The following is a 13,969-nucleotide window of genomic DNA, read 5'->3' on the forward strand; positions in this document are numbered from 1 at the left end:
GGATTAAGTGACTTGCTCAGCTGTAGCTTTAACCACTGTACCACATTCTTCCTACTTTTTGGCACCTAACTTTAGCAATCTATATAGAATTTATCCCTGAGGTACCTAAATGTCAATGTTCTATACATTCAAACACAAGGTGCATAAATGTAAGCAAGTTGTTATAGAATTGCCCTTATATGGGCTTAGAAGAAAAATACGCAATCTGATAGATTTTCCCACACTTACTTTTTATTGGCAATGACATAAATGCAGGGATTATAGAAGGTGGAAGATTTTGCAAGCAATGGTGCTATGATGGCCACAACAGGTGAGATCTGCTTTGGGTCTCCAAAACAAGACCACAAGCATATGATGGAATACGGAGACCAAGCCACCAAGAACATTAAAATCATTACTATGGACATCTGTAATGCAAACAGAAAAGTTTCCAGAATTAACATACACAGCATGTACTTATCAAAATATCCTTCTGGAATTTCATTTCAAAATTAGACTCAGATAGTCCATGTCAGCACTGACATTGAATATCTGGATCTTCAATGAACCCAGAAGTTAGGTGGGTGCTAGCTGGCATTCAGTGCTTGCACCTAACCAGGCAAAGACAGAGCTGCTTTTTATGTGGTCCTATCTGGCAATGACTTGTGCCCACATAACTTCCAGGTCCACCCCGACTCCATCTCTGGACCCCGTGGCAATGCCATGATTGGGTTGCAGAGTCAATAGTTCACAGCACTACCTAGTTAAGTGCCATGAATGCTGGAGGCTGGCCACCTGCGAAACAAGGACCTTTTGGGGGTTAATTTCAAGGTGTTCTTGATGAATGAATGGAGTTCCTGATCAGATAAGTTTTGATTTGCTGACAAGTTTGGATAAGAGGCTGCAGAGACTATGTTCGTAAGAGTGTATGAAGATAATTGATGCAAATCATTTATACTTTAAACATTGCATTAATGCAAATAGTGACAGTATTAAGATTTATCAATGTTCTCGTATGTTAACTGCGTGGTGGAGGTGTTTTATGCCAGTGATGGACTGTGAGAAACATGAGTGCTCCATAAAACTCTGAGCATTTTTCCTTCACATTTGGTTAACATATAAAAGATCTACATAAAAAGGATTTTTGTAGAAAATTTGACAGTGATATTCACATAGAGTATTTGAATCAATGTTTTTAAAAAATGTATATATGGTTCTATGATCCCCCATTCCTCTTTTTCATAATTGTGTCTTTCCTATATTGAGACAAAATGTATAGAAAATGTGCAAACACTCTTATTACAGCTGATTTCAGTTCTATTTTTACAACACAGGGGTGTCAAAGTCGGTCCTCGAGGGTCGCAATCTTGCCGGGTTTTCAGGATTTCCCCAATGAATATGCATGGGATCTAAGTACCAACTGTGTTTATCTATGATTGACAAGCTTCTATGAAAACCATAATAGGATGACACTTATTACCTTTGTGACATCAATTTGATCGGACCATTCCATATTGATGCTTTCCAAGCCATTATGACTAGTGTGCTGTTTCACTGTTCGGGAAATATTATAGTAGCCATAAAACATGACCATTAATGGAACAACAAAGTTAACAACCACAACACTCATTGTATATGAAACGAAGGATCTGCAAGTGAAAAAATAAAAAGAAAAAAAACCCCATAACCAGAAAGACGATTACATCCAGTTTTCCCCATATATAGATTATAAAAAGTCAATGCAATGCTTAAATTGAACCATCCCTTTTACAGTCAAAGCAGTCCCAACTTGAGTAACACTTTCAAAGTTTGGTCTGAAGATCATGATCCAAAATGCTGGATGCTGGATAGAGTGAGGAACAAAAGACATAATTACAGATCTGAGATGGATCCTAGAAAAGACTAAAGAACACAAAATGGATATCTAAATGCTTTTCACTGACTACAGTAAGGCCTTTGACTGTAAATCATGAAAACCTCCGGGCCACATTAAGAAGTATGGGTATACCAGAACACCTGATTATTGTCATGCACAACTTTTACAAAAATTGAGAAGCTACAGTTTGAACAAAACAGTAAGAAACAGAATGGTTTAAAATCATCAAAGGTGTACAACAAGGCTGCATATTTTCTCTATGTCTGTTTAATTTATATAGAGAAAAAAAAATCATCATTATGAAAACCAGGGTGTAAAAATTGATGGAAGATACATCAACAACTCATATGTATGTTTATGCCAATGACATTAAAATTCTTACCTGGTTTGTGCCAGGTACTTGTGACCTGGATTGGCCTCCGTGAAGACGGGATACTGAGCTAGATGGACTATTGGTCTGATACAGTAAGGCTATTTTTATGTACTAACCCCATTGACATGCAATCTCTTAATCAGAAACTCAACACTGTTGCCAAATGGCTATCGACCTGTCAGATGAAACTGAACCCAGTCATGCCAAAGACTCTTATTACTGCTCTTATGGTCCCTTCTGTGCCAATTCTTATCCTAGGCCAGGGGTAGGCAATTCCGGTCCTCGAGAGCCAGAGCCAGGTCAGGTTTTCAGGATATCCACAATAAATATGCATGAGATAGATTTGCATTTCTTCCACAGTTTAATAAAACCCAGCACTAATTCCTCATAAGAATATAAGAATAACCCTACTGGGTCAGACCAATGGTCCATCAAGCCCAGTAGCCCGTTCTCACGGTGGCCAATCCAGGTCACTAGTACCTGGCTAAAACCCAAGGAGTAGCAATATTCCATGCTACCGATCTAAGGCAAGCAGTGGCTTCCCCCATGTCTTTCTCAATTGAAGACTATGGACTTTTCCTCCAGGAAATTGTCCAAACCTTTCTTAAAACCAGCTACGCTATCCACTCTTACCACATCCTCTGGCAACGCATTCCAGAGCTTAACTATTCTCTGAGTGAAAAAAAATTTCATCCTATTGGTTTTAAAAGTATTTCCCTGTAACTTCATCGAGTGTCCCCTAGTCCTTGTAATTTTTGACAGAGTGAAAAATCGATCCACTTGTACCTGTTCTACTCCACTCAGGATTTTGTAGACTTCATTCATATCTCCCCCTCAGCCTCACTAGTTATTCCCATTTCTATATCATTTATAAAATGTTACAAAGCAGCGATTCCAGCACAGACTCCTATGGACTCCCAATATCTACCCTTCTTCATTGAGAATACTGACCATTAACCCTAAGCTCTGTTTTCTTTATTTTAACCAGTTCTTAATCTACAATAGGACACTACCTCATATCCCGTGGCTTTCTAATTTTCTTAGACATACAGTCAAAACCTCGGTTTGCAAGTAACGCGGTTTGCGAGTGTTTTGCAAGGCGATCAAAACACTCGAGCAAACCGTAACTCGCAAACCGAGCATTGACTCAATTTGCGAGCCCCACCCGACCCCACCCCACCCCCAGGAACCAGCTTTGTTGCTCCCCCGAGGCCACCGGCGCTCCCCCTCCCCCACTGACCGGCCCTGTCCTTACCCGTGTGCCGCTGGTGTTGGAAAGTGCCTGCCGCCGGTTTTCTGCTGGGCTTCTGCTGGGCCTTGAGCATCTGCACATGCTCAAGGCCTTCTGGCTCTCACCCACTCCAAGATTCTCATGAGACTTGAGATCTCATGAGAATCTCAGAGAGGGTGAGAGCCAGAAGGCCTTGAGCATGTGCAGATGCTCAAGGCCCAGCAGAAAACCAGTGGCAGGCACTTTCCAACACCGGCGGCGCTTGGGTAAGGACAGGGCCGATCACTGGGGGGAGGAGGAGATCACGAAGGGAGGGAGCAGCGCCGGTGGCCTCGGGGGAGCAACAAAGCCGGTTCCTGGGGGTCAGGTCAGGTGTCGGCTCGGGGGTCAGCTCGGGGGTCGGGTCAGGTGTCGGCTTGGGTCAGGGGTCGGGTGGAACGAATCATCCAAGTTGCCATTATGGCCTATGGGGAAAGTTGCTTTGATATACAAGCACTTTGGATTGCGAGCATGCTTCTGGAACGAATTATGTTCGCAAACCAAGGTACCACTGTACTTTGTCAAATACCTTTTGAAAATCCAGAGCTTCAAATTGTTTTTAAAAAAACTGTTGGTTCTAAATTTAGGAATGTAAAAATGTTTTAATTATCCCTTACAAGTCATTTTTCCTCCAGTTGATTGTGCATGTTGCTCCAGTTGGGTCCGGGGCATAGCTGGACCAGCCTACTATGGGCATCAATGCCCAGAAAGCTGCATTGACCCATGCAGCAAGGATCATAGCTGTATAGCTGCTGGTAGTCATTCTTTTTCCTGTAGCCAATGGAACAATCCTTTTATTACCTTCATGTATTCATTTAAAAAAAAAATGCATACAATTTTTATACCATCAGCATTTTTAGGACTCTCTTCAAGGCAAAAAATAATTTAATAGTAACATGGAGTAACCCCTATTCTTTTTAACACAAGCTAAGCAGAATACACAGCTTGTACTTTGTGATACATTGCCCCTCGGTCATTGTGGTTGCATGATTAAAAGTCAGGGACTTTGTTAAGACATGGGATCTCAGATACAATAGATTGTGAGAATTGTATTGTGGGTAATCCACAATTCTTTAATTTTTAATTCTATTTTTATGATTACTACGTATACAATCATAAAGAAAAACATTATGATAATTGAAATAAAGAAATTATTCATCTCTCAAGAAATAAGGAAATAGATAAATTAACAATTTGTACACAATCTACGGGATTAAAGAACTGAAATGATTTAAATAAAGGTAATATACAATAATAAATTTTGGACACATCTTGTCAACTCAAATTGCTAAGGTAATTCACAATTCCTAGTAGATAATTGCTGCTTTCTGTTTTCTGACTCAGGGTGTAATTTTGATTCCAATCAGTCTGTTCTAGAAGATGAAAGCATTGGAAAAATTGCTTATACTTGGTGACAAATCTCCATTTCAAACAAAGTGCTCTGAGCTGAGCTTTCAACTACTATTTCAACTACTATTTGAGACTCCCAGGTGAAGTATTATTAGCCTCAGGCTCATGGTGCAAGTGAAACGTGGTGCCAAAATCCCATCCTGGCATCTCTCCATATAGGAGTTTACATGTAGACTGGACTGGGATTTTGGTGCCTTTTATCACCCTGAGCCAGTGCATCATCTGATCCAGCAGGGGGGTGGGACTTGAGAGAGAGTGGGAGATACTGGTTCACAGGTGGGGGTGGGAGAGTGGCAACAGAGATACCAGATTGCAGGATGGGGGAGAGCACCAATCCAAAGTTGGCTATGTTACCAAAGTCCCTTGAACTGGCCCTGGCTCCTTTCAGTTGAAGAATTAGATTCACCACAGCTTAATAATTCAAAGACTCTATGCAGTTATATTTAATTTCATTTCATCTTATGGTATGTTCTAAGACCCTAATATCCATAAGCAACTCCTACCCAGATATGTGATACTCACTGGAGTCAGTCGCTGACTTTTGACCAAGTATGAAACTCTTAGAAAATATGGGTTAACCAGAAGCAAAAAATCATCTAAGAATATATGATACTAGTATTTTAGCCCGTTACATTAACGGGTGCTAGAATATATGTCTGTCTGTCTTTATTTCTGTCTCTCTCTGTCCCGCTGTCTTTCGTTCTGTCTCTCTCCCTGGCCCCCTTTGTCTGTCTGTCTTTCTGTGTCTTTCCCTGTCCCTGTGTCTTTCTTCTTTTCTTTCTGTCTTCCTTCCTCCCGCTGGTGCTAGAATATATGTCTGTCTTTCTTTCTGTTTCTCTCCCTACCCGTCTTTTTCATTCTGTCTCTCTTCCTCCCACTGTCTGTCTTTCTGTCTCTCTCCCTGCCCCTGTCCCTGTGTCTTTCTTCCTATCTCCTTCCTACTTTTACTGACTGGCTATCCATTAAAACTCCCCATAGGCGTCTTTTAAGTTAAAAAGAAACTTTGGCCCGGCCTGTAGGTCAGGGGTTTCTCGGGCTGACAGCCACCCGCTGCTGGTGGCTCCATGCTCGCCTGCTGCGGCATGCAGCCGCCGACAGCCGTGGCGACCTGCAGTTGCCAGCAGCCGACAGCTGCCACGGCCTGCAGCCGCCGAAAGCCACCGCGGCCTATAGCTACCATGGCCTGCAGCCGCCGACAGCCACCACGGTCTGCAGCTGCTGACAGCCGCCACGGCCGACATCCGCCTCGGGGGAAGAGAGAAAGAGAGAGAGATTCTCGCGCATGCGCTCTCCTACCTGCGGTGTCCTACAGCGCACGGAAAATGGGAGCACGCAGGTGGGAGTGCGCATGCATGGCTTAGGTTTTTATTATATTAGATGTACAAGCCAAATAGAAGTTATGATATCATATAATATTAATGTGTATGAGGGATCATCAAAAGTCAAACCACTCTATATATCATGACTTCATAAGAACATATATATGCTGGGAGCCAACATGGTGTCTGAGTCAGATGCTAATGAGCTCCTGCACTCCTGCTTGTGTTTCATGGCAACTCGCTCATGCTTTCACATGGGTAAGAAGGCCAAAACCAGGGTTGTTCCCTTTAGCGCCAGAGGCGACCCTGCACCGAATCAAGCAACGCTGGAGAAGTTTGGAGTCTAGCTACGAGAGGAAATTGCAGTCACTTTGGCTGGGCACACTGAAATTGAGCCAGGCCAAAACTCAGAGGGAGTTTTGTTTAGTCCTTCAATCACAGCCCCACCTCAGCCTGGAAGAAGTCTTGCTGCGGGGATACATGGGAGAATGAAGGGCTGGTTGTTGAACCTGAACGTTTTTTCATGTGAGCCACAAGTTCTAAAAACCAACAATTTTCCAGATTTACAAGTATTTTCATGAGCAACCCTGTAAAATCTGTGAGTGACATTCCTAGAATGTATGAGCAATTGCTCACATGCTTAGCTTAGAGCGGTGGTCACAAACTCAAACCTTTTGCAGGGCCACATTTTGGATTTGTAGGTTCTTGGAGGGCCTCAGAAAAAAATAGTTAGGCCCTGATTCTGTATAGGACGCCCGGGAGAGGTGTTCTATATAGAATCGGGCCTACACTAACCCCGATTCTGTAACTGGCATCCATGTTACAGACGCCGGTTAGAGAATCGGGTTAGAGCAGACGCGGCCGCTACACTTATCGCAGCAAGGGCTTGTAGGCACCTGGGCCAATCAGGCCTTAGGAGTAGTGGGGATGGGCGGACCAGCTATGCCTAAGGCAGGAGGGTTTCGGCACCCTGCTGCCAGCGATTGCGAGTTTGGGGGGGCGGCGTTCTCCTGCCGGCAATTGGGAGTTTCGGGGGCGGTGTTCCAGCAGGAGAGGTTCGGCACCCTCCTGCCGGTGATTGTGAGTTTCGGGGTTCGGCACCCTCCTGCTAGTGATTGCGAGTTTGGGGGGGCGGCGTTCCAGCAGGAGGGGTTCGACACCCTTCTGCCGGCGATTGGGAGTTTCGGGGGATGGCGTTCCGGCAGGAGGGGTTCGGCACCCTCCTGCCGGTGATCGGACAGACGGCCGCGGCCACTATACTTATTGCGGCAGGGAGATCCCTTGCCACGATAAGTATAGCGGCCGCGTCTACTTACAATGTAGGCCAGCATTTTGCTGGCCTACATTTTAAGCGTCTCTTCCTCTACTAGGGAGACGCGTAGGGCCGGCTAGGTTCGCCTAAGGCCCTTAGGCGAGCTTAGGCGTCTTGCAGGCCTCCCTAGGCTCTCAGAGGCGCCTTCAATATAGGCAGCTGCCTGGGGAGCATTTTTTTAAAAAACGTGCATCCCGATTAGTTGATTAGACAGCTGAAGGATACCTACAGCTGCCTAAAATTGGGACGGCACTTTGCAGAATCAGGGCCTTAATGTCTTATTAAAGAAATTACAATTTTGAATGAGGTAAAACGCTTTATAATTTATAAATCTTTCCTTTTGGCTAAGTCTTAATAATAATATTGTCATTTATAGCTATAGAGACATGATCAAGAAACTGTTTTATTTTACTTTTGTGATTATGATAAAAATACCGAAGGCCTCAAAATAGTACCTGGCGGGCCACATGTGGCTCCCGGGCTGCAAGTTTGAGACCACTGGCTTAGAGGGAACATGGCCTGGTCTGAGGTTTGGCCCCTAGGAGAAAGGGCTGCCTCTGGGTCCCGGTGAATTGGAGGAGAGTGGCTGTTGTGAGCATGGAGTCCTTGTGGGACTTGATTCAAGGTTTGCAGTCATCTTTCCACCTTGTTTCTAATTCTTTCGGAAATGAAGTTCATTTATTGAAAGAAAATTTGGATCTGGTGCATTAGAAGAGGGAGTTAGTGAGTTGCAGAGTTTTTCTTTGGTGACTGTTAAAGATAGAAATATTATAGCTCGCAAGCTGGAGTATTTATTTATTTATTGTTTAAGATTTATTAACCAGCTTTATGATGAGATTTACCCAAGGCAGTACAGCAGGTATAATTCAACATAAAACTTATGATTTTGTTAACAGCACAACAGTAGTAAAAAGACCAATTATAAATACTATGAATGAGAGTAGTATAATGGGTACACCTCATGTCAAACTGATTGACAGGTGAGATAAGATAAGGATCGACCAATCAGCGTTCACTTCCGGGTTAAGCCCCGCCCATTGTCCCGCCTTAGTCTCCGCCCATAGCCCCACCCCCACCCATGGCCCCGCCCTAGTCTCCGCCCATGGCCCCGCCCCTCCCATAGGAATGAATGGTGGTAGCCCCGCCCATGGCCACACCCCCCGCCCATGGCCCCACTCCACCCTTCACCTAAGCCCCGCCCCTCCCATAGGAATGAATGGTGGTAGCCCCGCCCATGGCCACACCCCCCGCCCATGGCCCCACCCCTCAAGCCCCGCCCCTGCCCCTGTCCCCACCCCTCAAGCCACGCCCCCACCCATGACCCCGCCCCCTCAAGCCCCGCCCCCGGAAATGCACTTTTGATGACATCACCGGAAATGGGGGCGTGTTTAACCCCCAAAAATACGCTTTCTGATGACATCACCGGAAATGGGAGTGCCTGCCCCCTACCGGAAATGCGCTTTTCTGATGACATAGGCGGAAATTGGGTAAATGACGCGGCGGAAATGCGCTTTTCTGAACACGTAGGCGGAAGTAGGGTAAATGATGCGGCGGAAATGCGCTTTTCTGAACACGTAGGCGGAAGTAGGGAAACAGACTCGGTCAAAACACCCACCCAGAAAAGAAGCGTCTTTATTTTAACAGTTTTTAGTTAAAAGACAGGGTTTAAGAGCTCACAGATAGAGCAGAGCAGAAAACAAAAGGCATTCACAAAATCTTTCCTGCTTTTTAAAACAGAGTAGGGGCAGAAACAAACGAGAAAAAAAAAAAAAAAAAAAGTTGCATTTGCTTTTAACATCCTTTTCAGTAGGAATTCTGAGCTAATGGTTAATGGGTCAGCTCCCCTATTGTCATGGTAACAGCTGATAAGACCCTTGCAACACCCCTCCCCCTGATAAAACCAAGGGGAGAGATGCGGAAGTGTGTTTAAACATGTCTGAACTTGTCCCGGCCCCCCTACTGTTGTCTTAACAATCTGAAAAAAAAAAACACAAGGCAAAAGTCTTTATTGAAGCAAATTTTATTATGATCCACATGCGGCAGGAAGCTATGGAGGCATTAACCCTCTACTTCAAGCGGCTAAAAAGAGTGATATAACAGTTCGGAGAAAAGATGTGGTGGATTGGGTCACCGGTCAAAACGCATACAATTTACACAGACCGGCTAGAATCCATTTTAAAAGAAATAAAACAACAGACAGTGGCAAAGTGACTTAGTCAACATGTCAGCCTTTGCCCCCCTTATAACAACGGTTACAAATACATCTTAACGGTAATAGATAACCTGTCAAAATATGCACGGGTCGTTTCTTTAAAAACAAAAACCGGTCGTGAAGTTACCGAAGCCTTTGAAACAATATTTAATTTAGGGCGTACATCTGAAAAACTTCAAACAGACAAGGGTAAAGAATTTTGTGACCCATAATGATGTTAAAGCAGCTGTAGTGGAAAGATTTAACAGGACTTTAAAATCCATAATACCTTTACTTACCAAGACGTCCTACAGGCTATGGTGTACATCCGTATGGGCACGCGTTTCCGGTTGCCGCGCGGCGGCACACGTACGGCACAAAGGAAACATAAGTTTAACCCCCACCCTGACAGGTAACACCCCCGGAAATACGCTTTCTGGTGACATCACAGGAAAAGGGAGTGCCTGCCCCCGACAGGAAATGCGCTTTTCTGATGACATAGGTGGAAATTGGGTAAATGGAGCGACGGATATGCGCTTTTCTGAACACGTAGGCGGAAACAGACTTAGTCAAAACCCCCCCACCCCAGAAAAGAAGCGTCTTTATTTTAACAGTTTTTAGTTAAAAGACAGGGTTTAAGAGCTCACAGATAGAGCAGATCACAAAACAAAAGCAGATGTCACCTAACAGAGCTCTGTTAAAAAGGCAAAAGTCTTTATTGAAGCAAATTTATTATGATCCACACGCGGCAGGAAGCTATGGAGGCATTAACCCTCTACTTCAAGCGGCTAAAAAGAGTGATATAACAGTCCGGAGAAAAGATGTGGTGGATTGGGTCACCGGTCAAAACGCATACAATTTACACAGACCGGCTAGAATCCATTTTAAAAGAAATAAAACAATTGTGTCAGAAGTTGACAGACAGTGGCAAAGTGACTTAGTCGACATGTCAGCCTTTGCCCCTTATAACAACGGTTACAAATACATCTTAACGGTAATAGATATCCTGTCAAAATATGCATGGGTCGTTTCTTTAAAAACAAAAACCGGTCGTGAAGTTACCGAAGCCTTTGAAACAATATTTAATTTAGGGCGTACACCTGAAAAACTTCAAACAGACAAGGGTAAAGAATTTTTAAATAAGTCTCTGAAGAATTTATTAAAACAAAAAGGTGTTAGCCATTTTGTGACCCATAATGATGTTAAAGCAGCTGTGGTGGAAAGATTTAACAGGACTTTAAAATCCAAAATGTGGAGATATTTTACAGCCCATAATACCTTTACTTACCAAGACGTCCTACAGGCTATAGTGCACAGCTATAATTATAGTTTTCACAGAACGATACAGGCGAGGCCTGTAGATGTGACACCCTCAAACTCTTTGCAGATTTGGAAAACAGTCTACGGCAGTAACATCAAATGCGATCCCACCGAGGATCTCTTAATGAAAGGAGACCATGTAAGGCTATCAAAACTTAAAGGAAGATTTCAGAAAGGTTACGAACAAACATGGACGGATGAAATATTTATAATAAAAGATGTTTTAAACAGGGGTCAGAGAACAATATACAAGATACAGGATTACGATAGCGAAGCTATACAAGGTTCTTTTTATCCTGAAGAATTACTAAAAGTCAAACCTCTAGAGGACAGAATATACCATATCGAAAAGGTTCTAAAGGTAAAAGGAGGGGGTAAGAACAAAATTTGTCTCGTGAAATGGAAGGGGTGGCCTGATAAATTTAACAGTTGGGTGAAGGCCTCAGAGATTCAAGACATCTGATTTTGTCTTTTGAAACAGCACAGAGAGAGAAAAAAAACAAAATGAATGACGGTGGCTTTTATATCACATTGCCTAGCAATGCTTCGGCAGCTATGTTTCCCCGTAATACCAGCTCTAATTTCACCATACAAATAGCTAGGCCTTTGGACTTACAGGGGCCGTGGGAAGCGGGGCTGGTGGAAATACAATACCCACATACTTGGGAAAATATTAAGGAAGACATAAAGTACGTTGTCACCTCTGCAGAAGGAAATGTACGCCAATTTATAATCAAGAGTGGATATTATGCGACCATGGGGAAGTTATTGGAAACCATGAATCATGATATTAGAAGCGCCTATGAGTCTGAGAAACCGCCGAGAATCATATATGACCCCAATACGCGAAGAATTCATGTAAAATCAGAGGATAAGTCTGTTATTTCTACAAGGGGTGATTTGGCAACCATTTTGGGGGTAAAGGCTAATGTTAATACAAGGCTTTCTCATTTCCCAGCAAATATAGAGGCCGGCTTTAATACCCTCTACGTGTACACCGATATTGTAGAGCACCAGTTAGTAGGTGACCATTTTGTACAACTGTTGCGCTGTGTTCCAGTTCTAGGGCCAGTGGATAAGTTTATCACCCTCACGTACGATAAACCGCACTATGTACCTGTGAACAAGCAGCACATCGATACCATCACAATTGAAATAAAGACGGATCAGAACAGGAACGTCTCATTTCATTACGGGAAGGTGATCCTTAAGCTTCACCTGCGACCCAGGAAGACTGTAGTGTTTTAAAATGTTGGTGTCTAAAGATTACGGAGACCCCAAAGCATACAAAAATTATTACACAGCACAAGCCGGTTATGGACTTTCAGGATATCACGGAACCCCTGTCATGTACGGTGCCGGTGTAGGTGGCGTATTTCGTAGTCTCTTTAGAAAAGCAATACCGCTTTTGAGAAGGGGTTTTGAAATTATTAAACCACATGTGAAAGGAGCCGCAAAAAACATAGCTAAAGATGTCATGGGCCATGTCGCAACAACCGTTCTAAATAAAATAAACCATTCCGCAGAGCAGGCGGGGTCGGGTCTGGCTGTGGTTAGACGGGGTGTTAAAAGAAAGAGGACCCACCCTCAAGAGGTTCTGCAAGGACCTCCAAAACCTTTTAAAAGAAAGAAACCTCAAGGTAACAAATCACAGAAGCTATCCAGCGGATCCAAGAAGAGAAGGACCCGTTCTACGAAACGTGATATATTCTAAAAAACCATGGCTTTTGTACACAACGGCTCTGAAGAATGCGTTAAATCAGAACTAGATCTGTTTGAGCTATCCCCAACCCAAACCAGTATCGAAAAAAGCATCTATGTGGAAATACCACCATTATCAGCTTTATCGGAAACAGCACCTTTGGACTTCTACATAGCGGGGCACGGTGAAGACTACATTGATTTAAACAACACTCTCCTGCATCTGACCTGTAAAATTGTGAAAGAAGACGGTTCAGACATTGACGCAGCCGCCAAAGTAGCCCTGGTAAACTACCCGATTGCATCTATTTTTAGCCAGTTGGATGTTACCCTGGGAGACCAGCTGATTAGTCAGAGTAATAACTGTTACCCCTACAGAGCCCTCATAGAGCTGATCCTCAATTACGGTGAAGGAGCCCTCAAATCACAGTTCACAAGCGGCCTGTTTTATAAGGATACAGCCGGACATCACGATGTTAGAGATATAGGTGCACGTAATGTGGGTTTTACCGAAAGGGCTCACTTTACAGCATCTAGCCACAAGGTGGAACTGTTGGGACATTTACACAGCGATCTATTTTTTCAAGAAAAGCTACTCATCAACGGCGTAGATCTTAAAATAAAACTGTCACGTAACAAAAACTCTTTCTGTTTAATGAGCGGTGATGCTGACCAAAATTATAAACTCCTTATCTTAAACGCTGCCCTCTTTGTAAAGAGAGTTAAAGTGGCCCCTGGAGTACGCTTAGGACATGCTGAAGCTCTACTGAAAGCTAACGCCAAGTATGCGATAGACCGTGTGGGGTTGAAGGTGTTTAGCATACCGGCCGGCTCCCGAGTGACTAATCAGGAAAATCTCTTTTTGGGGCAGTTACCAAAGCTCATCGTGTTGGGTTTTGTGGATAACGACGCTTTCAGTGGTAATTACGCTAAAAACCCTTTCAATTTTAAACATTACGATATTAATTTTGCAGCTCTGTATGTAGATGGTGAACAAGTACCCGGAAAACCTCTACAACCTGACTTTGAAAATGGAAATTGTGTGAGAGAATTTTTGCAGCTTATTCAAGCGACAGGTAAACACCTGAAAGACAACGCCCTCCTGGTTGACCGTCAGGAGTTTTACAAAGGTTATATGCTGCTAGCCTTTGACCTATCGCCGGACCAGGAGTGCGCTGACCACTACTCGCTGATCAAAACCGGTAACCTGCGGGCTGA

At 43.7% G+C, this 13,969-nt stretch overlaps 1 protein-coding gene across 1 annotated transcript in view; it reads right to left on the bottom strand.

The window, feature by feature from the left end:
• Positions 1–224: 224 nt before the first annotated feature.
• RRH (retinal pigment epithelium-derived rhodopsin homolog) overlaps positions 225–13,969 on the bottom strand; it is a 62,243-nt gene continuing 48,498 nt past the window's right edge. Inside the window, exons 4-6 of the mRNA XM_033960076.1 lie at positions 4,116–4,269; positions 1,460–1,628; positions 225–407 (exon numbers count right to left, since the gene is read on the bottom strand). Coding sequence (XP_033815967.1) covers positions 225–407; positions 1,460–1,628; positions 4,116–4,269 — 506 coding nt within the window. The remainder of the gene's footprint in view (positions 408–1,459; positions 1,629–4,115; positions 4,270–13,969) is intronic.

Source organism: Geotrypetes seraphini, chromosome 1, assembly GCF_902459505.1.
Source record: "Geotrypetes seraphini chromosome 1, aGeoSer1.1, whole genome shotgun sequence".
NCBI classification, from domain to species: domain Eukaryota; kingdom Metazoa; phylum Chordata; class Amphibia; order Gymnophiona; family Dermophiidae; genus Geotrypetes; species Geotrypetes seraphini.